The 26,470-nt window shown below is 38.1% G+C and overlaps 1 protein-coding gene across 7 annotated transcripts in view; it reads right to left on the bottom strand.

Moving 5' to 3' along the window:
* The window catches only part of DLC1 (DLC1 Rho GTPase activating protein), a 412,922-nt gene that overhangs the window by 175,854 nt on the left and 210,598 nt on the right, over nucleotides 1-26,470 (bottom strand). For all 7 annotated transcript variants that reach the window (XR_006339272.1, XM_043893661.1, XM_043893671.1 and 4 more), the window contains one exon: nucleotides 26,380-26,413. Coding sequence is in view for 6 of the 7 variants with exons in the window: in XM_043893661.1 (XP_043749596.1) it covers nucleotides 26,380-26,413 (34 nt within the window). In the remaining variant the exon portion in view is untranslated. The remainder of the gene's footprint in view (nucleotides 1-26,379; nucleotides 26,414-26,470) is intronic.

The raw sequence follows: 26,470 nt of genomic DNA, 5'->3' as shown, positions 1-26,470 counted from the left end.
GATATAGTCCATGGGGTCAAAAAGAGCTGGACACAACTGAATGACTAACACTTTCAAAGTTCTGGTAGATTCTTTCAAAATAATGTCAATGATGGGAAATGGAATGTTTATTAAGAGTCACTGCCACTCATGGACCTAGGTTTTTGGTACAGGAAGGAAATTATTAAAACTGCATTTGGTTACGCCCAGTGAGTGAGAGAGCCCCTGAAATAGGACAGCAGGTTTGATGAAGGACAGTGTCTGCCCTGGCAAAATAAGTCTGCCTCCAGGGCTGTGACTTCACAAAGGAGCTCTCTTCCATTAGGTAGGTATCCAAAAGCCCATGTCGAGGAGAATTCATAGTCTGAAGCTTCTGTTAACTCTGAACAATGTGTAAATGGTTTCTGTTTACTCCAGTGAATAACATCTAGCATGTAGATTACATGGTGCCAAAGACTGCTTTGTTTTGAATTCTGTTTATTTAATATGATCATCTTTACTACATTTACTACGTTTGTACATTTACTACATTTACTACTACATTTGGTGCAAGTGGCAATTTTATTTCTTAATTTGCTTCTACGTTTGGAACACTAAGGGGCTTCCCTAGTGGCTCAGAGGGTAAAGAATCTGCCTGTAATGTGGGAGACCCAAGTTTGATCCCTGGGTTGGGAAGATCCCCTGGAAAAGGGAATGGCAATCCACTTCAGTATTCTTGCTTGGATAATTCCATGGACAGAGGAGCCTGGCAGGCTATACAGTCCATGGGGTGGCAAAGAGTTTGACAAAATTGAGCTATTAACACTTTGGAACGCTAAGGGTTACACTGAATTTGGTTGAGAATCTCTTTTGTGATAAACTCAAATGTTCTCAAAGGGCTCAAGTCAGGTCATGTACACTGTTAGGTATCTGTGTATGCTTGATGGACCAGTAGACCATAATGACCATATTCTTGGTGATCTCTGACCTGGAGACAGACAGGACTCTCCTTAGAAGGGGAAGAAAATCTTAGAATCTCTAGCTATGTATATAGTTCTTTAAATATTTCTACTTTTGTCAAATGTCCAAAGCACTTAAGTATAGTGATTTATTACCTAATTTACAAATAAATGTATATATTGGGGTTTTATGCTAAGAAAGTTTTACTGATGGGAGTTAATGATCAAAGAAGTTCAGAGACTTTCTCTGCAACTAATGATATATACCAAAATCACACTATCTTTCAGAGTGAAAACTTGTTTGGGGCATAGTGTTGAATAAATATAAAAGAGGAAAGGGTATAATAGAACAGGAAATGAATATAACAAGAGAGAAAAAGACTTCCTTTTCTTCCTGATTGATGCAACAATTTTTTATTTCCTTTTCAACTATGGAATCTCATGCTTCTGAAACAAAATTCACCTGGGCTGACAGAAGTCATGTCTGTGAAAAAAGAAACTGCTGTAGACTGAATGTTTGTGTTACCCCAAATTCTGATGGTATTAGGAGGTAGAGCTTTTAGAAGGTGATGGGGTCATGAGAGTGAAGCCCTTATAAATGGGATTAGTGCCCTTAAAAAAGAGACCCCAAAGAGCTCCTCTGCCATTTCCGCCATGTGAGGGTTCAGCAAGAAGATACTGCCTATGAACCAGGAATTCAGCTCTCAGACACTGAATCAGCCAGCACCGTGATCTTAGACTTGCTAGCCTCCAGACTGTGAGAAATAAATTTCAGTTGTTAATAAGCCACTCAGTCTATGGTATTCTGTTAAAGCAGCCAAAACAGACTAAGACAGATACAGGCTTCATTTCAGTCCTGCTTCTTGACAGCTTTGTGACTTTGAGACAGCATTTTCACAACTGCTAAAGATGGGATTGACTAGATCACTAATTCTGGCCTAGAGGGGAAGATGGAAATGGTGACTATCAGAATCATACAGGATGGGGCCTCTCCTACTGAAGTGAAACAAAAAGGTAAAATAATTCTACTGGGCTTGATGGCCTCATTCCCTTTCTGAAAAATATCTCAACAGAATCTTAACTATTAATAAATTAGTGGGACATTTTTAATCCTTTCCTCATGCGATTTTCAAGTGGCTTTGAATATATTTCTTTGGAATTGTTCATTTATCTTGTTTTACTCCTGTCTCAATTATTTCTTTCTCATTTTCTATAGTTGACTTATTTTCTACTGACATTTTTGGCAAAAAGATAATAAAAGATGCTAGAGAATGGAAAGAGAAAGTAATGACGCTCCCAGAATTTTTAATGAAATAACTTCAAATTTTCTTACTTCAAAATTTCAAAATTTCTTATGAAATCTTCAAAAACTTCAAAATTTCTTATGATTTCAGAAAGTTAAAATATTTTAAATTTCTATAGAAAAAACATATATGGATACCTCACCAATACTAATGCTAAAGAAAATAATGCATATATAATTTATATTTTCCTATAAATATAAATTTTCTTTCTTTCTTATAAAGTAATAGGTTATCTAATGGTAAGATAAATTATAGGTACAGTAAAAACTTTAGAAGGAAGTGATCTCCTTTTTCTTTTAAATTCTTTCTTTTATTCTTTTAGTTTTCTATCCTTTATTCTTCACAATGTAAAATTCCAGCATTTTATTAATTAAAGGAGTCAAACATTATGACACAGAATTACAGTCATGTAATTTCTCTGCTTATTCAGGTTTAAAGTTTATTATGACTACTCTGGATTGCTTTTAAATTATATTTGTTTCAATTCATACCATCTATTTTATGGATAATCTCATTGAGATTTGGATCAAAAAGAAATAACTTCTCACTGATTTTGAATTATAAGGCTTCCTTCTGAAAAACAAATAAAATATTAAAACTGTTCATTTTACCTTTATGTATGTCCACTGCCACAAGTCTCAGTAAGGAATGCCAGGTATGATTATCCTTTGGATTATAACAATTAACAATAACCTCAAATAACATGCTACACTAATAATAAATCAAATGTTATTCTGGATGATAGCTGAATGGTATACTCAAGCATATACACTCAGGAATAATTTCAAAGTCAGACCAAATAGGAATCCAAATATTTGTCTATGTTAATGTAACCTATTGATTACACCCTTCTAATGTTTTATATTGTGACAAGACCCAAAACAGTGCCAATACTAACAGGCTAGGATGTTTTTGTGAAAAAACTCTTTTACAGGTTGACTTAGCTTTTGTCCACGAAGGGATCTTGCTCTTTCTCTTCTCACTCTCTCTCTCCTTCTCTCTCTCTCTCTCTCTCTCACACACACACACACACACACGAATACAAAACAATGTTTTTCAGAAAATGTAAAACAGGTAATGCAGGACTGTAATCTCTAAAAGGTCAAAAAAAACAAATAGATGAGCTATACTATTGCCCCAATTTACTGCCTGGGAGAAGTTTCTGGGTCACAGAGTAGAAATAGGAAAGCCACACACAAGCTGATGGTCTTGAGGTGAAAGAGATGAGTCTGTGGAGACTGAAGCAGGGCAGAAGGAACAGCACAGAGAGTGACTTAGGAGATCCCAAACGTTTGACTGAATGCTAATTGGCACAGTTGTAAGAAGGAACTCTCCAAAGCCAGGGAAAGAGGTACTGGAAGTCAGTAGGCAGATAACTTCTTAGAGCTCACAAAGTGAAAGTAAAAGTCGCTCAGTTGTGTCCGACTCTTTGCAACTGTAGAGCCCCTGGAATTCTCCAGGCCAGAATACTGGAGTGGGTAGCGTTTCTCCAGGCGATCTTCCCAACCCAGGGATCAAACCCACGTCTCTCACACTGCAGGCAAATTCTTTACCAGCTGAGCCACAAGGGAAGCCCCTTTCACTTTTACTGAAGCCTAGGATTAGTTCTGTTCCACCAGCTGGCATGAGAAGTCCTCAGGTAATCTAGGGCACTGGATGAAATCCCCCAAAGAGTCATGTGTCAGTAGGGGTAGTAAATTAGTGTCAGAAAAATGGCTGCTGTTGACCGGCCAGCAGAAGAAAGGAAATAATAAAGATGAGACAGAAATCATGGAAATTGAAAATGGACAAATGATAGAGAAGATCAAATCTATTTCTTTGAAAAAAATCAATAAAATTGATTAACATCTATTTGGGTTAACTAGAAATAAAAATTAAGTTTAATGAGGTCACAAGATTCAAGGTCAGTATAAAATAATCAGTTGTAATTAGTTGTATTTCCATATACTAGCAATGAACAATTATAATGAAAATAAATACCACTTATGATTAAAAAATACAAACTACTTAGAGATAGATTTAACAAATATGTAGACAAAAACATATACATTAAATGCTATAAGAAACTGCTAAGAGAAACTAATGACCTAAATCAGTTCAGTTCAGTTCAGTTCAGTTGCTCAGTCATGTCCAACTCTTTGTGACCCCATGAACTGCAGCACGCCAGGTCTCCCTGTCCATCACCAACTCCTGGAGTCCACCCAAACCCATGTCCATTGAGTCGGTGATGCCATCCAACCATCTCATCCTCTGTCATCCCCTTCTCCTCCTGCCCTCAATCTTTCCCAGCATTAGGGTCTTTTCAAATGAGTCAGCTCTTCACATTAGTATTGGAGTTTCAGCTTCAACATCAGTCCCTCCAATGAACACCCAGGACTGATCTCCTTTAGGATGGACTGGTTGGATCTCCTGGCAGTCCAAGGGACTCTCAAGAGTCTCCTCCAACACCACAGTTCAAAAGCATCAATCCTTCGGCGCTCAGCTTTCTTTATAGTCCAACTCTCACATCCATACATGACAACTGGAAAAACCATAGCCTTGACTAGAAGGACCTTTGCTGACAAAGTAATGTCTCTGCTTTTTAATATGCTGTCTAGGTTGGTCATAACTTTCCTTCCAAGGAGCAAGCGTCTTTTAATTTCATGGCTGCAATCACCATCTGCAGTGATTTTGGAGCCCAGAAAAATAAAGTCAGCCACGGTTTCCACTGTTTCCCCATCTATCTGCCGTGAACTGATGGGACCTGATGCCATGATCTTAATTTTCTGAAATTTTGAGCTTTAAGCCAACTTTTTTACCCTCCTCTTTCACTTCATCAAGAGGCTCTTTAGTTCTTCTTCACTTTCTGCCATAAGGGTGGTGTCATCTGCATATCTGAGGTTATTGATATTGAATAAATAGAGACATATACCATGTTCATGGATTTGAAAACTCAAAATTGTTAGGGTTTTCTCCATAATAATCTCCCCTTAATAATATATAGATTCAACATGGAAACAATGAAAATTCCATGAGGTTTTTTTTAAAACTTGACAAGCTGATTCTAAAATGTATTTGAAAATACAAACAACTAAATGCACCTAAAAGACTTTTAAAAAGAAGAGCAATTTTAGATGATTTACACTACCTGATTTCAAGATTTACTATAAATCTTCAGTAATCAATTCAAGAAAGGATGATACTGATATAAGGATAGACATATAGGCCAATGGAACAAAATAAAAATCCCCAGAATAGGTCCATACTACCCATTCAGTTGATTTTTTTATAAAGATGCCAAGGTAAGCCAGTGGGGTAGGATAATTATTTTCAAATGTTGCTGGGATAACTGGGTAACCATATGGGAAAAATGAATCTCCACACTTACCTCACACTTTAAGCATTAAGTCTAAATGGACCATGAACCAGAAACCTAAATGCAAAACTCTAAGACTCAGGAGAAATTTTGTGACTTTAAGTTAAGCAAAGTTTTCCTGCTGCTGCTGCTGCTAAGTCACGTCAGTTGTGTCCGACTCTGTGTGACCCCATAGACAGCAGCCCCCCAGGCTCCCGCCCCTGGGATTCTCCAGGCAAGAACACTGGAGTGGGTTGCCATGTCCTTCTCCAGTGCATGAAAGTGAAAAGTGAAAGCAAAGTCACTCAGTCGTGTCCGACTCTTCGCAACCCCATGGACGGTAGCCTACCAGGCTCCTCCGTCCATGGGATTTCCCAGGCAAGAGTACGGGAGTGGGTTGCCATTGCCTTCTCCAAAAGCTTTCCTAGGCCTTCATAAACATGAATCGTAAAAAAAGGAAAGAGAGAGAGAACAAAATAGAACAAAAACCTCTGTTCTTTTAAAAGGACCGTGAAGAAGAGAAAAAGACAAGTTACTGGCTGGGAAGAAATATGTGTAAAGCATATATCATAAACAACTTGTTTTTGGAATGTATGAAGAATCTTATGATTCAATAACACAAAGGCAAATAACCAGACTTTAACAATGGAACAAAAAATCTTCATTAAAGAAGATATATGAATGACCATTAAGTACAGTTAATGATGATTGGCCTCACTAGGGAAATGAAAATTAAAAGCATACTGAAATACCACTACTTACTAAAATTAAAAAGATGAACCATACCAAGCACTCTTTTGGAGAGAATGTGAGGCAACTGGAATTCTTACACATTGCTGGTGGGAGTGTAGAATGGACAGACAGCTGTCCGGAGATGAGCACAGAAATTGAGGAAGCATTTAGAAACATCTAAATCAATCCTGAATATTCATTGGAAGGGCTGATGCTGAGGCTCAAGCTCCAATACTATGACCACCTGATGCGAAGAGCTGACTCACTAGAGAAGACCACTATGCTAGGAAAGATCGAAGGCAGGAGGAGAAGGGGACGACAGAGGATAAGATGGTTGGATGGCATCACCAACTCAATGGACATGAATTTGAGCAAGCTCTGGGAGATGGTGAAAGACAAGGAAGCCTGGTGTGTTACAAGTCCATGGGGTTGGGGTTGCAAAGAGTTGGACATGACTGAGCAACTGAATAACAACAAAAAAAATAGTGTTAGGTGGGCCTCTCAGGTGTCTCAGTGGTAAAGAATCTGCCTGCCAAGCAGGAGATGTGGGTTTAATCTCTAGGTCGGGAAGATCCCATGGAGAAGGAAATGGCAGCCCACTCCAGTATTCTTGCCTGAGAAATCCCATGGACAGAGGAGCCTGGTGGGCTATGGGGTCGTCAACGAGTCAGATACAAGTTAGCAACTAAACAGCACAGCGTAGTATAATAGTTTGACAGAGTAATTCTATACCTGTTGAATCTAATGATAACATACTTTGCCTTCTATTTTTTTTTGTTTTCCCCCAATTTTATTTTTCCGGTGCTTTTTCATTTTAAAATGGTATATGTCCACAAGAGATTAAAAAAACTGGTCACCATAAATAGTTTGGGAAACCCTGCTCTAAATGTATGTATAATATACCTAGAGAAAATAACTGCTTGAGTATTTCTAGGGGTGGTAATTTAGCTTCCTTGTATCTACATGGAGAGGGGTTCCCTGGTGGCTCAATGGTAAAGAATCTGTGTGCCAATGCAGGAGGCATAAGACACTTGGGTTTGATTCCTGGGTCAGGAAGATTTCCTGGAGAAAGAAATGGCAACCCACTCCAGTACTCTTGCCTGGGAAATCCCAAGGACAGAAGAGCCTCTAGTTGGCTACCAGTCAGGGGGTGGTAAAAGAGTGGGACACAACTTAGCAATTAAACATTAGACAACAACAACAACAATCTACATGGAGAAAAAAGGTAAAACACTGTTTCATAAGTGTTTGATTAGCCTCTAAATTAAATAACTTTCATTATTTGCACATTTCTTGCTATTTGTTATTTACAAATAAAGTAACATAGGCAGCAATAATATCTGAAGTTGGAAATTGAAAAAAAATGAAAGGACATAAAAGTATTTTTTTGCCTTTGGAATTTCATGCACAATAAGAGGTTCATTTCTGCCACCAAGACTATAGATCATTGGTGATACAAGCACATCCAAACCTGAAATTTTTTTAAAAAAACAAAGGATGGATGGTGGCAGAAAAAAAACCAGGTAATTTTGACATTTAAGTGTAAAATATAATTGTTTTAAAATAAGCCTCCTTTTATCTAGCTAGTTTTTAAGAAATGGTTAGCATTTTGTAGAAGGATGATTTGCTCTAAAATTTTTGTTGTTGTTGTTTAGTCATTCAGTTATGTCTGACTCTTTGCAACCCCATGGACTGTAACCCACCAGGCTCCTCTGTCCATGGGATTTCCCAGGCAAGAATATTGGAGTGGAGTGCCATTTCCTTCTCCAGGGGATCTTCTCAACCCAGGAATTGAACCTGCATCTCTTGCTTTGGCAGGAAGATTCTTTACAGATGAGCCCCCAGGGAAGCCCCTAAAATCTTTAGAAGCAGCTATTTTCTTTAGTGTAAAGACACTATAAAGAAAGCTGAGCACTGAAGAATTGATGCTTTTGAACTGTGGTGTTGGAGAAGACTCTTGAGAGTCCCTTGGACTGCAAAGAGATCCAATCAGTCAATCCTAAAGGAAATCAGTTGTGAATAATCACTGGAAGGACTCATGCTAAAGCTGAAACTCCAATACTTTGGCCACCTGATGAGAAGAACCGACTAATTGGAAAAGACCCTGATGTTGGGAAAGATTGAAGGTGGGAGGAGAAGGGGACGACAGAGGATGAGATGATTGGATGGCATCACCGATGCGATGGACATGAGTTTGAGTAGGCTCTTGGAGTTGGTGATGGACAGGGAAGCCTGGCATGCTGCAGTCCGTGGGGGTCACAAAGAGTTGGACATGACTGAGCTACTGAATTGAACTGATTTTCTTTAGTTCCCTAAATTCGTCTGTTACCTCTTTTTTATCTTAATGGTATCACTTATTACTTATTGTCATGAGCATGGTTGAATTATAATAAAGCAGAACTCAAGTTTTAAAAGTGTATCACCAAAACAAAAACATAACCCCAAATCTTCTGACTTTTCTCCAAACTCATGACTAAATTCCTTGTGATTAAAAGTATTAAAAGTCCTTGATCAGTGTTGACTATCGTTGTAATCTAATGGGGTTTTGGTATTGTAGTGCATCATTAAAAAAAAAAGTTTCTGCCTCCTTTTTGCAACCTACTTAATAAAGAGTTAAGAATGAGGATGTCTAGATTTTTGCAGCTGGGGTAATACCACTGATTAATTTGAAAAGATTTACTATTCTTAGTGAAAATTAAAATCACTCTCTGAGGCCTGCTAGAGTCTGGACTCATCCCATTTTTTCCTATCTTCTTTCCTTCCAAACACAAACTCTGTGCTCCAGCTGGCCGGGCCACACCATTGCATCACCGTGCCTTGTGTGTTCCCATGAAGCCTAACTTTGCCAACACCACTTTCCTTGCCTAGAAATGTGTCAGATCTTCCATTCCAGTTTTCACAGCTTTCTGTTTCCCCAGATTTTCTCTGGATCATTCCAGCCCAGGTGTCCTCTCTCAGATAAAAGTCTAGAGTCTCTTGACTATCTCACCACTTAGTCATTGCTACATATCTTGCCCAGCAGGCTGGAGGCATTCTCAAGGGATGTGTCCTCAAGGTCTGGAACAAGGAAACTCTGTGCTGCCTCAACAGAAGAGGCAGGAAAAGAAGCACGTACGGACACCCCTCGTTCACAGACCTCCCCTCCGGCCCCGATCCCTGGTGCTGAGTTTTATAGCGGGGGGAGGAGAGAGAAAGAGGGTCAGGATGGACTGACATTTGGCTGGACTTGGATTAACCTGGAATAGGGATAATAGGTTCCATTGAGGGAAAGCTAAAGACTGTGGACTTACTAAAGAACTATACTACTTACATCAGCTGTCAGCAATATATGGCAGTGATTTTTCAGTGTCAGTTGGGCTTGTTTCTAGGATTCCATAAATTATGTATAAACTACTTATATCATTCCTTCATTTCCCTCTCTGACCATGACCCCTGAGATTAATTCCTTTTCCCCAAGTCATCGAGTCTGTCTGCCATCTGACTGTCCAGAATTACCACTGCACAGGTTACTTCTTCACCTCCAAACACCCTCCATCTCACAGAGGGTGGAATTTCTGTTATGTGGTGCTTGATAATCCTTGCTGGGCCATTCCAAGATGAAGATTAGCCCTAGGAGAGGACGAGGCGGGTGTGGAGAAATTTATATCTAAAACAAGAACCTGGTTCAGATAAACATCTTATTGAATGTGAGGGGCTTCCCAAGTGGCTCAGCAGGTAAAGAAACTGCCTGCAATAAAGGAGACACAGGAGACACGGGTTCAATCCCTAGGTCAGGAAGATCCCCTAGGGGAAGGCATGGCAACCCACTCCTGCATTCTTGCTGGGAAAATCCTACAGACAGAGGAGCCTGGCGGGCTACAGTCCAGGGGCTGCAGAGTGGGACACGACTGAGTGACTGAGCATGCTGAAAGTGAGTGGTGGGACAACCAGGGCCTCCAGTCTTCATTGCAGACTCTCTGTTCTTTTTTCCTCCTCCTGTCATGTCTGCATCTGGAGTTATTTCCACTGCTTTAAAATGCTGTTATTTGAATTTGATTAGCAGTGAGTATGCTGGATAATATGTGAAACTATAGGACACAATAAGACACCTCTGATAACTTTGCTTGTTTCAACCAACTTTTCATATGTATCATTTCTCTCACCTTGACCATAAGCTCTCCAAGGCTAGTGTTTTAAATAGTTTTATAACCACAGCATACTATTTGGTAAAAGTAGATATTCAGAAATATTTCTGGTTTTATTTATGATAAAATATGACCTTTCTCGAGTCTTTTAGTGTCAGGATAATTTTCCTTAAGCCTTAGGCTTTTGTTATGCTGTACAAACTTTGAACTATGTAACGAAATTCATGTGCATGTGGAAGAATAAATGTGAAACTTTCACTGACATTAAGCAATGATCCTCAAACTTTAGTACGGATAAGAATTCCCTGGAGAGTATGTAACATTTAAGATTCTTCGGTCTAAGATATTCTGATTAAGGAAGCATGAAGGAATATGGGAACCTGGGTTTTAAAACAAATATTCTAGAAAATTCCAGATGTAAAAGCTGGATTTAGAAAAGGCAGAGGAACCAGAGATCAAATTGCCAACATCCACTGGATCATAGTAAAGGCAAGAGAATTCCAGAAAAAAACATCTATTTATGCTTCACTGACTATGCTAAAGACTTTGACTGTGTGAATCACAACAAACTGTGGAAAATTCTTAAAGAGATGGAAACACCAGACCACCTTACCTGCCTCCTGAGAAATCTGTATGCAGGACAAGAAGCAACAGTTAGAACTGGACATGGAACAACAGACTGGTTCCAAATTGGGAAAGGAGTACATCAAGGCTGTATACTGTCACCCTGCTTATTTAACTTATAGGCAGAGTATATCATGTGAAATGCCAGGCTGGATGAAGCACAAACTGGAATCAAGATTGCCGGGAGAAATATCAATAACCTCAGATATGCAGATAACACCACCCTTATGGCAGAAAGCAAAGAGGAACTAAACAGCCTTTTGATGAAGGTGAAAGAGGACCGTGAAAAAGGCAGGTGTAAAAGTCAACACTCAAACAGTGAAGGTCATGGCACCCAGTCCCACCACTTCATGGCAAATAGGGTAACAATTGAAACAGTGACAGACTTTATTTTCTTGGGCTCCAAAATCACTGTGGATGGTGACATGAAATTAAAAGACACTTGTTCCTTGGAAGAAAAGCTATAACAAACCTAGACAGCGTACTGAGAAGCAGAAATATTACTTTGCTGACAAAGGTCCATCTAATCAAAGCTATAGTTTTTCCAGTAGTCAGGTATGGATGTGAGAGTTGGACCATAAAGAAGGCTGAGTGCTGAAAAATTGATGTTTTTGAACTGTGGTGCTGGAGAAGACTCTTGAGAGTCCCTTGGAAGGAGATCAAACCAGTCAATCCTAAAGGAAATTAACCCTGCATATTCAGTGGAAGGAAGAATGAAATCAGTCTGAATTCAGACTGATGCTGAAGCTGAAGCTTCAGTAGTCTGGCCACCTGATGTGAAGAGCTGACTCATTGGAAAAGACCTTGATACTGGGAAAGATTGAAGGCAGGAGGAAAAGGGGATGGCAGAGGATGAGATGGTTGTATGACATCACCAGCTTGACAGACATGAGTTTGAGCAAGCTCCAGCAGTTTGTGATGGACAGGTAAGCCTGGAGTGCTGAAGTCCATGTGGTCACAAAGAGTTGGACACAACTGAGCAACTGAACAACAACAATTCTTGAAAATGTTGAAGCGTACTTCAACATCTTGCATTAAGAGAGTATGGTTTTATTTTCAATTAAAAATGCCACTTTTCTTTCAAGCAGAAGATTATTAAATCTTCTTTATGTGCAAGTCATTCAAAGATAAATTAGACATTGGTTTGATTATATAACATGAAAAAATAAGCCTTAAAAATCATAACAAAAGGCATAAAAAGATAAACACTGTATGAGAACTGTAAATATAATATTGACAGATCTGGTAAAAAGGGCTGCTTTCAGAGTAGTGGAGAGCTTAGAAGCTTTCAAAGAGGAGGTGTATAAAGTAATTTGGAGATAGCATGAAAGGAAATTTTAGGAAAAGGTAACAGGAGTAGTGAAGACTCTGAAGTAGAAACAGCAGGATGTGGAGAGTATATGCATTCCTGTGATGGAGTCTCAGGGGCGGTTGGAAATGAGGTGGGCAGTTTGACTCACTGGGGCTGGACATTATGCAGACACATCTTTATTTGGATGAGACTTCTAAGAGAAAGTGTAAGGACAGACAAGAAAAGAAAATCCAAACATCAGTGCCAAGTAACTCATTTAACATTTAGGAGGGGGCTCAGTGAGACAAAGATTCAATCATAAATATTATTTGTTAATTACATTAAATAAGATATTAATGAGTCCTATGATGTGAATAACGTAACTTTATTTCTATGTGCTCTATGATATTAACATCTATGATTTGAGGCAAACAAAGTTAAGACTCACAAATTGGAAGATTAACACCAATATTCAGTCTAGTAAAATAAAAATCAAAGCACTGTCTATCTAATGCATTTCTAAAATATAATTTCATATAATTGACTAGGTACTTTATATATATACATAGACATATATTTTTTACCATCTATATAACTTATGTAGACACTTAAATATAAACCAGGCTCAATTCTAGAGAATCACAAAAATGTTATAAAGTATTCCTTTGCTCTCCTTCCTCTTAAAAACAAAACAAAACAAAAATCTGAAACCCCTAAGGGTTAAATAACTTCACTAAAGAAAACAAAAAGGAGATAAGCTGAAGTCATGGGAAATGGTAGAGAAAGAGCAAGAGGCTGGAAACCTACCACAGATGGAGCAAAGATTTTCCAGATGTGGAATTCTTCCTATGGATCTGCGCTGTCGGCCTGGCTCACTTAAGTTCTACCAGGAAAGAAAATGCAACCATGGCTTCCTTCTATCTGCAATCTAACTAAACCTCTTTTGCTGAAATTTTATATTTTGTTTCCTCTAAGAAAAAGTCTTGCTATCTGTGATCTGCAGTTAGTTTTTAAAAACTGGCTTCCATTCCAGATGGGAGTGCTTTTGAAACACCCGAAATTATTTGTCTGTGTGTCAGAATAGCTCTATTGCGAAAGTCATTTCTAACATTTCTTTGTCACAGTGCTTGTGTCCACATCACAGAGGGCCAGGGAGCTGCCTGCATGTGAGGATGGTGGGCTCACTGCTCTGTTTATGTTCTGCTGTCAGGGACCATCTGGGAGCACGGCTCCTGATTAGCTGCAGAGTGATGAGTGCCATCTCAGAGTCAGGGTCACATGTTAGAGCAAGATAACTTGTTTTTTTTAAGGTCCCCAAATTTGGTACTCGAAAATATTACCAAACAATGAAAGTTTCATGCTGTAATAAATAAGCTGGTGTTCTGATTTACCCAAAATCACAAATTTAGAAAACCCTTATATCCCCCACCTGGCTGAGCTGGGTCTTACAGAGATGAAAGTTACTGTTTTCATGACTGCAGCTAGAATTCAATCATTGGTGGTCTCAGAGGGGGAAAAAAATCATAGAAATGCCTCCATATCCCATAAACATAGGTGACTTTTTAAGATTAAAAAAATACTGAGTCATAAAATATAGGTAAGTTTAATAGAGTTCAGATTTTTTTCCTTTTAAAGACATTTTATTTTAAAAAATGTATCAACTGTCTCACTCCCCGATTATTTATTTGTATGCTTCCCTCTTTTGGTTTTACACTGCTAACTCTTATTATTTAATATCTGACATGTGTTAATCATAGTCAGTGGAATAAGGAAATGTGAATATAGACTATAAAAATATGAAATTGTTGAGGGCAACAGCACTTGACTCAAATGAATTACGATGCAAATTAAAAACTGAATGGCATGGTCAGGATGACGTTAAGTGATTTTAAAAGGAGATGATTTATTTGGTCAAGGGGAAAAAGACAATCAACCCATGAATCTCATAAATACCAGATATAATGGTTGAAGGTGACTGAAAATGGAGAAACACGTTCTATGGGCTAAAAGGTGATTATGAAGTAGTGATAGAGTTCTGTAGCCTAAAATGGCAGTATAACTGAAAAACCGTAATTTTATTGAACTTTCACTATATATGCAGTTCTTGCTAGATGTTTTAGACTAAAATAAATCATAAACAGGAGACCAAAATATTCCATGGTTCTTCATGGTTACTGCATATTACATATTTTGAACATGTATATGTTCATATTATACATATATATGAAGAAGAAAACAGTGTTATAAGACAAGTAAAATAGATAATTGACTATTTTTGATACTAATTATATTCAGTAGGGATTTGGAGAAGGATGTCTAATCATCTGAATGCAAAGAACTCATTCATGTTGATGATGCTGTTTAGTCGCTAAGTTGTGTCCTACTCTTTGTGACCCCATGAACTGCGGCACGCCAGGCTTCCCTGTCCTTCACTGTCTCCTGGAGCTTACTCAAACTCATGTCCATTGAGCCAGTGATGTCATCCAGCCATCTCATCCTCTGTCGTCCCCTTTTCCTGCCTTCAATCTATCCCAGCATCAAGGTCTTTTCTAATGAATCAGTGCTTCACATCAGGTGGCCAAAGTACTGGAGCTTCAGCTTCAGCATCAGTCCTTCCAATGAATATTCAGAGTTGATTTCCTTTAGGATTGACTGGTTTGATCTCCTTGCTGTCCAACTAAAAGCCTGAGATGTGAGGACACAGAGATACCCTGCAGACGAGGGGTGGGGCCCTCCTGAGAGTTGGGACTGATAGAAGCAGTTTCCTTTTCCATCTCATTCTCTAGTTTGCATCATCTCTACTCTTCTTTTTTGGGGTCAGTTACCCCTTTACCCCACTCCTCTCTGCAGAATCATGTTTCCTCTGTGACTCCACCTAACAGTGGAATCCAAAACACCTGTTACAGGTTGACTGAGTTTTTCTGGCTCATAATATGAAGAAGGAGAGAGAAGGAAGAGAAGGAGGAGAAGAAGTGAAAGAGAGAGAGAAACAGATTGTCCACTGTTCACTCAATGTATTCTCTGGCCTTGAGTCACATGTGTCTCTCACCCCAGCCGCCTGCCCCCAGTCCAATGGACTCTGGCCATGGGTTAGGATGGGGGGAGGGAGGTCACAATGTACATAGGCTGCCACTTCTCAGGGAAGAAGATGAGCAGTGACATCTGTCTGATTCAAAGGAAGAGCTTGCCCAACAATAGAGCAACTGAGATTTTGGGCAAAAAATAGCACTCAGGCAAATCCTTGAAGGAAGTGTGTGATTTGGAGAGAAAAACAATAGAACAGTGTTTTGGGAACAGTAAACTTCAGGAGCAAAGGCATAAGGAGAGAAATAAGTGGACCACATAAACTACATGAACTATTAGAGTTTTACTAATTTCAGTCATACTTTTATTAGAAGACTCAGGGGCGGGAGATGTGGTGCTGTTAGGTGGGACAAGGTGGAGAGAGCATCAGCTTTGGAGCAGGAGAGAGTCAAGTTCTGTGAGCTTAGGGTGCGCTAAAGATGATGTCGAGGAAGCGTCTCTTCTCAGAGACCATGAGGTAGGTACACAATAAATAAAAGCTGTGGATAACACATTCAGTAGTAGTATCTTTCTTTTGAAAACATGAAGACATTCTGAAGGAGAGAAATGAAGTAATCACGATCAATGGCTAAGAGAAGAGGGTCACTTTTGCCTAAAGAAGAAGGGATAAAAGTTTACAAATGTGCTGGGTGCAATATATTTTATGATCAATGAGTTGAAACATTTTTACACTAAAAGTGTGTTAAATAAGCTCCTTTAAATGTGGTATATTCAAGCAATGCAGTGTTAACTTAGTTCTAGTACTTAGTACAAGAAACAAGCTATTATATGATGAAAAGACATGGAGGAACCTTACATGCATAGTTGTAAGTGAAAGAAGCCAATGTGAAAAGCCTACATGTTTTACCACTGAAGCATCACATAGAATAGCTTCCCTGTCTTAAAAATCCTCTGTGCTCCATCAGTTCATGCCTCCCTTTCCCCAACCCCTGACAATTCCTGATCTTCTTACTATGTCTGTAGTGTACTTTAAAAGAACTTTATATAATTTGAACTGTACTTTCCACTCAGTTTTCCTGTGAACTGAAAATTTCTCTAAAAAAATAAAGTCTATCAATTCAGTAACCCCCTCTTAGGTGCACAGCACAGTGCAAAGTGTTTTTGAAAGGATTCTTACAAAACTGTTGGGAGGCAGAACACTCAATGGACAATGGCAATCCACATATGATTAAGAATGAAAATGACCGTAACAGACTGTATATGCTGTATCATTTCCAAAAGCAGGAAATTAATATGAGCAGGAGTTGTCACAGAAGACTACAGTGAAGGTCGGACCCAAATGAGACCTTGGGGGATGGGGGAGTTAAATTTCTGGAAGGGAAACAGGAGGAACAAAGGTCAACTTATATAGAAGCAAATTCAGGAGAAAAGCAAGGTTGCTACTGTGGTTACAGCGGAAGGTGCAAGTTAGGGGGGGACGGGAGATAAGGCGGGATAGGAAGGCTAAGGTCTGATTAAGGAAAAATTTGTTCATCAGCCTGAGGAACCTTGGCATTTAACCACTACCTGCAGCATAGTGGTTAAGAACATGCACTCTAGCCTGTGTTGCTTGCTTTGAATCTTGCCTCAGCAGTGGTGTGACTTTGGTTATTTTAGGAAACCTCTCTGAGTCTCAGCTTCCTCATCTCCCTAATGTGGAAAACATTACGTCTACGTTATATGCTTGCTAGAGGATTAAATTAAGTCATATCAATAAAGTGCTTAGAAAAGTGCAGGCACAGAATAAATGTTTGATATTATTATCCATTCAACCAGTCATTTGACAGACATTAAGTTAAAAACCTCCTAAGAGGCTGGTGCTATACAGGTGCAGGGAAAATGTCTGCCTTTCAGGAAATCACAACACAGCAGGGAAAACACTGGATAAATACACAGAAGACCAGAGACTTAAAAAGGGTAGATACAGAAGTGATGAAGTGTATCATGTTGTTCTCCATTTATCTATTTCCTCAAATCCATAGAAAGAACAGATTTAACATTTATTTTAAGAAGAAGTTTATCACCAGGATTAACATAATGTTGTAGGTCAATATGCTGCAAAAACAAACAAACTCATAGAAAAAGAGATCAGGTTTGTATTACCAGTGGTAGAGAGAGGGAATTGGATGGAGGTCAAAAGGTTCAAACTTCCAATTACAAAATAAAGTAAATACTAGGGATGTGATGTACAACATGAGAAATATAATTAACACTCAGTGGTGCTCAGTGGCTTCAGTCATATCTGACTCTGCGATCCTATGGGCCACAGCCTGCCAGGCTCCTCTGTCCATGGGATTCTCCAGGCAAGAACACTGGAGTAGATTGCCCTTCCCTTCTCCAGGGGATCTTCCTGACCCAGGGCTCAAACCCACATCTCTTACGTCTCCTGCATTGTCAGGCAAGTTCTTTACCACTAGCGCCACTGCTGTATGTTATACAGGAAAGTTATTAAGAGTGTAAATCCTAAGAGTTCTCATCACAAGAAAACAAGTTTTTCCTATTTATTTTGTATCTTTATGAGAGGATGGATACTCACTGAACTTCTTGTGGTAATCATTTCATGATATATCTATGTCAAATCATTATGCTGTATACCTTAAACTTATACAGTGATGCCTGTCAACTAAATCTCAAGAAAACTGGGAGGGAAAAAAAGCAGTTTATAATATTAGCAGTTGGGAGTCACTGGAATATGTTTTCTGGGAAGCACAATGGTTAGAAAAATTAAGACAAAAAGCAAAACCCCAGTTTGGTGGGCAAGTGAGGGCTTTTGATGACCATTTTGCTTAAACATCACTTGTAGAATTCTAGAAGATCATTTGTACATGATAACAGTAGTCAGGGCAAAATAGTTTCTTCTATTCATGAACCATTCTCCTGAAATGGCCAAACTGGTACTCTGGACAGCCTTCATATAACAATATGAGCACCAGCCTTTTCTTGGGAATTAGTTACTTTATTATGATTGTAAATTACTGTCTGAGATGTCCCACTTAGATAAGCCATATCTCAAAATCATACTTTAATTATAAAACAGAAATACTTATAGATCAATCTGGAAGAGATATTGATCTCAATCTTTTGCCTATAGAAACATAAATCAAAGTCCTTAAAACCAATGGAGGATCAAGAAGAGAAGAAAAATATAATCACACCAGCAGAATTTTTGGTCATTTCATACTCATGTCAAAGTAATACCTCTTATATGTACCTTTCCAGGGTAAATGGCACCTTTCTAAAGAAATTAGAATAATATACAATTATCTTGTGGGCACATATTTGTGTGTATATTCAAACTATTAATAAGAGTAACTGAACTGCAAACTGCAGACTCTATAAAGGTAAATATTTGAAGGGATCAGATGATCAGATATGATTTTCAAACTAAATGCAAGCTGTATTGCTTTGTAAATAAAATTGATACAAAGAGGCCTTTTCATAAATTGTCTTTCTTCAGGGGAGATTAAAAATGACAAATGAACTTTTCTACTAATCAAAGGTCAATGTCAGTTAAAATATGGAAATGCAGAACTGCCTCATGAGCTGGTCCAGGTAGTTCATAGCCACCTCTTCAATGCTGACAGCCATTCTTTCAAGGGATAAAGTCAGATAACAAAATGCTCACAAGACTTTTTAGAGGAAGAATTTTCAAGCTTGTCAAATACTGTGAAAAGCTATGGTCACTGATAGATCAGAGATGAACTAAATGCCAGTATGAGTTGCTTGGTAAATCACATAAATGGATTGATTTAAAACTGTTTCTTGAGCATCTGCTCTGTGCAAGATCATATACTGGGTGAGGGCTGACAAAGATGAAATGAAGGGTTTATGCCTTCATGGAGCTCACAGCCTGATGTGGAAGAGAATTCATGAATAGCAATACATCATAGGAATCATTAAATACTGTAAAAAGATACCATTTTTGATAACCACTCCAAGTGCAGGAAGCAATATTTGAATTGCTACTTGTTAAAAATTATCATGCACTTGTATTGCTTGTAATATAATTGAGAAGAAAAGGAAATACATTTGCTTGGTTCTGGTGATACAGTAGCTTTGTTTTACCTACTTGGTAATAAATGGAATACCAATAGAACATTAAGAAACAGACACTGGAAAATATCCTATGAATTCAAGATCTTTGGCATTTAAGAATAACTTACTTATATTTTTCACAAATTCTTTAATACCTGAAAGCTAATGTGTTTTCTCTCAACAGCCCAGTCAACCACAGCCAACTTTTTCATGGATTAGTTTACATTAGGTTTTAGAAAAACTGAGAGGTTATTTGTGGGCATACCCTAAATTCCTTTCTCATAAAAAATCAGGCAAACAGAGACCATAATACTAAGAAAAGTAAAATAAGTGAGTATTTATAAGCCATTCGTAAAAAAATTAATGAAATTCATTTTCTGAGAGTGAAAGGAAATAAAGAATTTGGAATGTTGGCCAAAGACCAGTCCAGCCTGATAAAGACAATTTTCAGATCCTGTTTAACCCTGTGAAACAGCTGGGGGTCTTTGCAGTACAGAAAGTGTTTCACCTAGAATAAAAATTATAAGATTCTACATTCGGCTTTGGGAGTATTATATTTGCAGATTTTAAAAATATCTAATTTATCCATTCATTTACCAAATATAGGGCAACTACAATAATGCCAGGCATTGGAAACACAGAGCTGAATGAAACAAAATTCCATCTTGCAAGATGCTTAGAGTCTAGTGAGTGAGACAGCCCTAAAACCGACCTGATTTGTACTCAAATGGAGACACAGAATAGGGCACAGTCTTTCAAAGAAGAATGCTGAAATCGAGCAGTCCTAGTTTTGTCTGTCAAATCTTTTTGGATCTATCAATATTGGAACACGACTTAGAGTGGAATCTTACATTGCATGGGTAGGTCTCTGAATTAAAGAAATGATAATAAGACTGGAAAAGGAGGAATATCTTCGCGTTTCAGTTTTTTTCTTTTTGTTATCTTCATTTTCCTTTTCAGTGGTCAAAGGCAGCCAAGAAAATTAATACCAAAAGGCACCGTGTCTGGGCTTTGTTATTTATTATGTTTACAAGGAGCTTGTAATGAAATTGTGAAAACCTTGTTTTCCCCCCTTACACATGTCACAAACAAGTGCTTGATTTCTATGTTCTGTGTTGCCACAATATAAAGTTTAGACAGACTATGAATCTGTTATATGCCTCTGAAAGCTATCTTTCACAAGTGTTTCAGGCTATAATCATTAATTTTCTTGATTTTTAACATTTTCTGACCAGAAAATAACCTAGAGACAGGCAAACAAACATCCGAAGAAAAATGACCAATGAATGTAACCAAAGTTCAATTCTGAATCATCTTTCTCAATGGTGCCCTTTGCACATTTGTATGGAATAGATCCCCAAATAACATCATTAATTAATTACCTAGTTGAGATACTTGGCAGTTGTGTGGGTACCAGGCATAAAGAAGGGAGTTGAGGCGGGGAGTCAAAATGTTTTAGAACCATATTAACTCTAAAGATTGAAGCCAAAGCATTTTTGTAATTATAATTAATTGGTTAACAAGTATTTACAGAGCACCTACTATGTGCCAAGAGCTGTTCTAATTACAGAGCACACAAAGATGATATTCCTGATCTAGAAACACTCATTGCCTAGAGAAGAGATCATACAGAAAAGCAAGATGACAAAACTGTAATTGACAACACAGAGTTTTCTAGGAGCACAGAAAAATCAAGGACTATTCCTGCCTTGGAAATAATTCATGAAGGAGGTGTTATTGTTGGACAAGTAGAATTTTCAAGACAAAAAATGCAAAAAAAAAAATTGTTATTTTTGGCTCATGATTGTGGTATATTTTTTATGGGTTGCTCTGCAGCCTAACAAAATTTGTGTTATATGATTTAACTTTAGAATGAGAGATTTCATATTACTCCCTATGACTACTTTTCAAATATGCTTAGAGACATATTTGCTTATGACATGTCATATGCTTAGGACATTTTGGTGACTAAAAAGCAATGGTAATTTTCTAATTTACATGTCTTTGGACAATAGAGGACACGTTCTAAATAGTAAGGATAGATATTTTTCTCCCCCATGTGATTAAATGAAACTCTATTCATTTATGATAAAGATAAACATCGTCCATCGCTTCTCTTTTTCCTGAATAAGTCATTTCTCTTTTTCTCCCTCTATCTCCACCTATCATCTGTATTTTTAAAAAGGCAGTTGCATAATCTACATAGAAGTAGAAAGATCAAAGTTAAAATGGGTTCTGTGGTTGTATATTATGGCTGAAGTTGGACAAACCAACCAACCAACAAACACAAAGGAATAGAAAGAAGAGAAAATATTGGTGGGTTTATCAGTGAAACCCCTAGCAGGAAACAGATGGCAACCTGGGTAAATTGAGGGGAGTTTAATAACAGAACTATTGATAAAGGTGTAGGGGAACCACAAGGCCAGAGGAGAGAATGATTTAAAGAACAGAGGAATTTGGGTGGAAAATGCCAGCTGTGATTCCTCGGGAGGCAGATGGGGGAATAAATGACCCAACCTCACAGCCCTACTGTCCTTCCAACCATTACTCTCCTGTTGAGGCTCCTCGCTGGTGCAACAAGAAGACAGAAAAGAGAGCAGCCCAAGCTTCTGCCCACACTGGTCCACCTCCAGATCACAGAACTGGGGAGAAGGAGGGTGGAGGGTGAACTAGAGGGGTGACATGGGCATATCCAGTGCAATACACAGCATCCAGATTACAAATGGCCAATGATGTCAAGCAGGAAAGTTTGATCTTATCATGCAATCAGTAAGGAGGTTAACAAAAAGCTGAAGTAGGAATCGACATGATCAGGTGATGCTCTTCAAAGATAATTTTGGTGACAGTGTAGAGAGTGAACCGGTATAATGATAAATTAAGGCAGGGAAACCAGTTCTGGACGCTGTCTCCAAAGTCAGTGCAAAGTGGAGGGCTGCTTTAAAACAACAGCAGGGAGGATGGACATGGGATGATAGGACGGCAGTATTGACAGGACTATATGCAGGAGGCGAGGGAGGGAGGGGGGTCGCTGAGTAGACAGGATCCAATCACCCCAGCATCTAGGACATACATTTCTCAGGGAGTAATCTTTTTGTGAAAAATCAAAGATTATCTATTCACTTGAGAGAATTTCACATTAATAGAGCTAAGAATTTCTAGAGATGTTAAAATATGGACAAGTCTGCCTACACTGTGATAACCTCTGTCTGAGTGAACTGACTCAGAGGCTTCCGGAGAAAGTGATCTCTTTCTTCCACATGGACAGCTGCTCAGCTGTTAATTGGTGCCCCGAGGAAGTGTTCAAGAACTCTGAGCAGACACGGGCAGGAGTAACATAGCTAGTCTCTCTGGCTTGCACACGTGGTAGTTATAAGCACAACTCATTATCACAAGACACAGCTACCATTTTTTAGAGCCTACCTTGTGCCAAGCATTGTAGCCTTACAACATGGCAGCTTCTTTATTTATTCTCTAGAAATGGGAAAATGAAGAGGTTAAGGAACTTGCTCAAGGATACACAGGCAAGAAGCAGATGTGCTGGAAAATATACCAGTGGCTTTGGGCTCACTCTTTACAGATTCTGGTGGCATAAAGGAAGCTAACTGAAATTATTCTGTGTTGGATACAACTACACATACTGATACTTGTGTGATTAATTCTGATTTTTTAAAACAAAATGTATTGGACTCTTAGATCTGAAGAACGCACATTCCAACATAGAATTTCTTGAAAACAATATTTTTATTTGATTCTTTTCTTGTGAGGCTTTCTGAATAACTTGGCTTAAGAATTTTTCTTTGAGAAGAGGAAAAGGAGGATGCTGGCCCAATGCAATATTCTCCTCTAGAGTTTGAGTTCCTTCTGGGCAAGAACCATATCTTGTTCATAACAGCTCCCTTGATAAAACCTAACATGATGCTTAGTGCATGTTGCTGTTCAGTACATATTTGTGGAGTAAATGAACCAATGGGATGCTGTTTAACAACAACAGTCTTCCTTTGGAGGGTTTTGTCATCCCAAGATGGCAGAGAAGCAGCAGAATGATTCCACTAGGCTGAATTTATGTAGCAACACAGATCAGAAGAGAAGACAGCTACTTAGACCCCACACTGGGGCAACCACACAACTGCAACTTAAGAATTATTAATAGCATGCTCCCTAAATGATTTTGTTCAGAGCTTCACAAAGCCTGGTGGAGCTGGTTCCAGTTGGCTTGGATGAGAGGTCACACAGATTAAAATAGACTTTCTTAATAAGAAACAATAGGCTACATTCATTTAGCCAAACAAAAAAAAAAATGACAGGCCTTAGGGGTGGGAATGAAGCTTAATCCTATTTAAAGGCTCAATTAACCCCCAGAAGGTTGAGTAGGTCCTCTGCCTTTCCTGTCACTCCTCTGTCTAGCAGAGCTTAAAAACAAAGATTCATAAAAAGGAATAAAGATATTCATATTTGTATGTAAAACACTCAAAATATTTTAAATATGGCATAATAAATTTTAGAAATTTAGGAAATTGATTAGACTTTCATAGTCCTTTAAAACCTTTTGAAATGAATCATACTCTCTTTTGAATTGGCAAATCTGTTGCAAACTGAATAAAATATTCAAACATAAGCCTCTATCTTAACATATAAATTCATTGATTTAAAAAACCATTTCTTTCTTGTATTTATGTACTCAAACAAAATTGTATTTCCTCCTTCTTGTATTTCCAATTATATTTCCTTATAATATACTGTACATTCTCAAGAAATCTAAATTAGAATCCATTCTGGAGTGAATTTCAATCATTCTAATGTTTTAATGCACAAAAGCCAGGTTCTGCTCAAATCAGCCCATCCTGGGTTAAACGTCTGAGATGGGGCATCCGGGGGTCCGCTTAGGTCATACATACGAATTAGTGCATCCGACCTTTCACAAATCATCTGTGAATGAAATTTATCAACTTTAAAAATTTCTGCCCCAGGAGTGTAAAAATGACCCAAAGAGATAATTAAATAGTGACACTTAATTTCAGGGTTTTGTTGTTGTTGTTGTTGAGGAGGAGGAAAACATCTGGGATTATGGCTTTTAAAAAGTGGTGTGTGCATTATATGTATGTTTTCTGTTTAATTAGCTCTTTGTTTTAATAAAAATGTCTTCAAGAGGAGCTTGATAACTGAGGTGCTTCTCCCTAGCACACTGACATCATTTTAGTGGCAGAAAAAGTCTTCACCTCTTCAGTCTCTCAAGCAATGGCATTTCCAGCCTTTCTCCCCCTGCCCCTCCAGCCAAGAATTCCTATCCTAATTTTCTCCTTGGGGTATGGAAGAATGTGCTGATTTTCTGGAATAAGATGACAACTTTGCTCTGTTACACCCTTTGTTTAAATGGTAGCCAATCCTGCAAATTACATAGAATGTCACAACACAAGATAAAACACAGCTTTGGCTAACTTCCTTTTTCTTTGTGATGCAAATACGCTCTTCACCATTAATGTTTTGTTCTAAGGAGATAGCTAATATATTAATTATTGAAGGTATTAGAGCTCGGTAATGGTAATTTGAATATGTTTAGTATATATTATTAGTCCAGCGCATGATACCAACACATGATAAACTGAGCAGTTTTTCTCTTGAACTGACACAAGATACCAGTTCCATGTTTTTCTTTTATTTAGAAGGTTTACCTTTCAACATATTAGACAGAAGAGGCTAGACACAGCCTAAACAGAGGAGAACACTTTAGCTCTTGGAAGGACATAAACTATGAAAACTTGTGTGTGAAAACTATCTGGCAGCAAAAATCGAGTCACTGAACTTGACACAACATCCCCCATAAAACAATCCTATCAGAACAACTCTAATGCATTAGTGTAAAGTCACCTGAAGTCATGACATCTTTTAGATGATTCTATAAACTTTTAAGTTGGCTTTTAAAAATTACACACATCAAAGAGCTAAGTGATGTGCTTCAAGCTTGGTAAAGCACCTTTAATCTGTTTTTTAAAAAGATTTTTTTTTTTTTTACACAGAAAACGTAAGACTATATTGAGGTTGATCAACAGATTGTTAAAAAGCATACCATTCCACCAACCTGAGTCTAATTTTTCATATTTCTGCATTTCTCATTAATCCTCATCCACTTCCCATGATACTGTTAAATAGTTATAGCACAGAACACAGAAATATATTATCATTTTTCTCTAATGAACTATCCATATCGCTTCACAATTATATTTTTGATGGCATGACATAATCTTTAAACAAGCACATCTTTTTCTAGGACTACTAAACAGGCTACTAAAATTTTTAAAAACCCTTCATAATCTTGGTCCCTCAGTAGCTTCAGGGGACTGGTTCCGGGACTCCCTGGTGGACACCGAAGTCCACGTACGCACAAGTCTCTTACATAAAATGGCCCAGTACTTATATACAACCTACACACATCCTCCTACATCCTTTAAATTCATTCCAGATTAGCTATAATAACTAACACAAAGTAAATGCTATGTAAATAGTTGCCTCTGTGGCAAATTCCAGTTTTTCTCTTTTGGATCTTTCTGGAAATCTTTGCTTTTTCAAATATTTTTGACCCAGATTGGTTGAGTCCATGGATGCAGAACCCGTGGATACAAAGGGCTGGCTGTAGGAGCAACAGATCTCCAAAGACCATTCCTCAGTATACTGAACAACATCTGATTATTTTCCTCAAGAAAACAGTTGTGATCATATTTACAATTAAGGCCACAAGAATTACACACCTTATTCTAACAAGATATAATGTTATGTTAGAAAACCATATTTTTTCCTCGCATTTTGAGCAAAACTTAATTTTTCTAGGAATTCAACCATAACTTTTGCCCAGAAACTGAGGAGATGTATGCATTTTAGATATTTAATGAAATGTCCATATGAAAGATGGAATTTTATTCTAAAATAGATAGGAGTGAAAACAAAACCAGTGTCAACTTACCAGCCTTTTCCTTCTCTGAAATACCTGGAATCGCCTGAAAAAGAAAAAAAGTCACAAATTGTGGTATCATTAGAAGGAAATAGCAAATCAT

The sequence above is a fragment of the Cervus elaphus genome, chromosome 32, assembly GCF_910594005.1.
Source record: "Cervus elaphus chromosome 32, mCerEla1.1, whole genome shotgun sequence".
NCBI lineage: Eukaryota > Metazoa > Chordata > Mammalia > Artiodactyla > Cervidae > Cervus > Cervus elaphus.
Note: the sequence above shows the minus strand (reverse complement) of the source record. Positions and strands in the feature narration are given on the sequence as shown.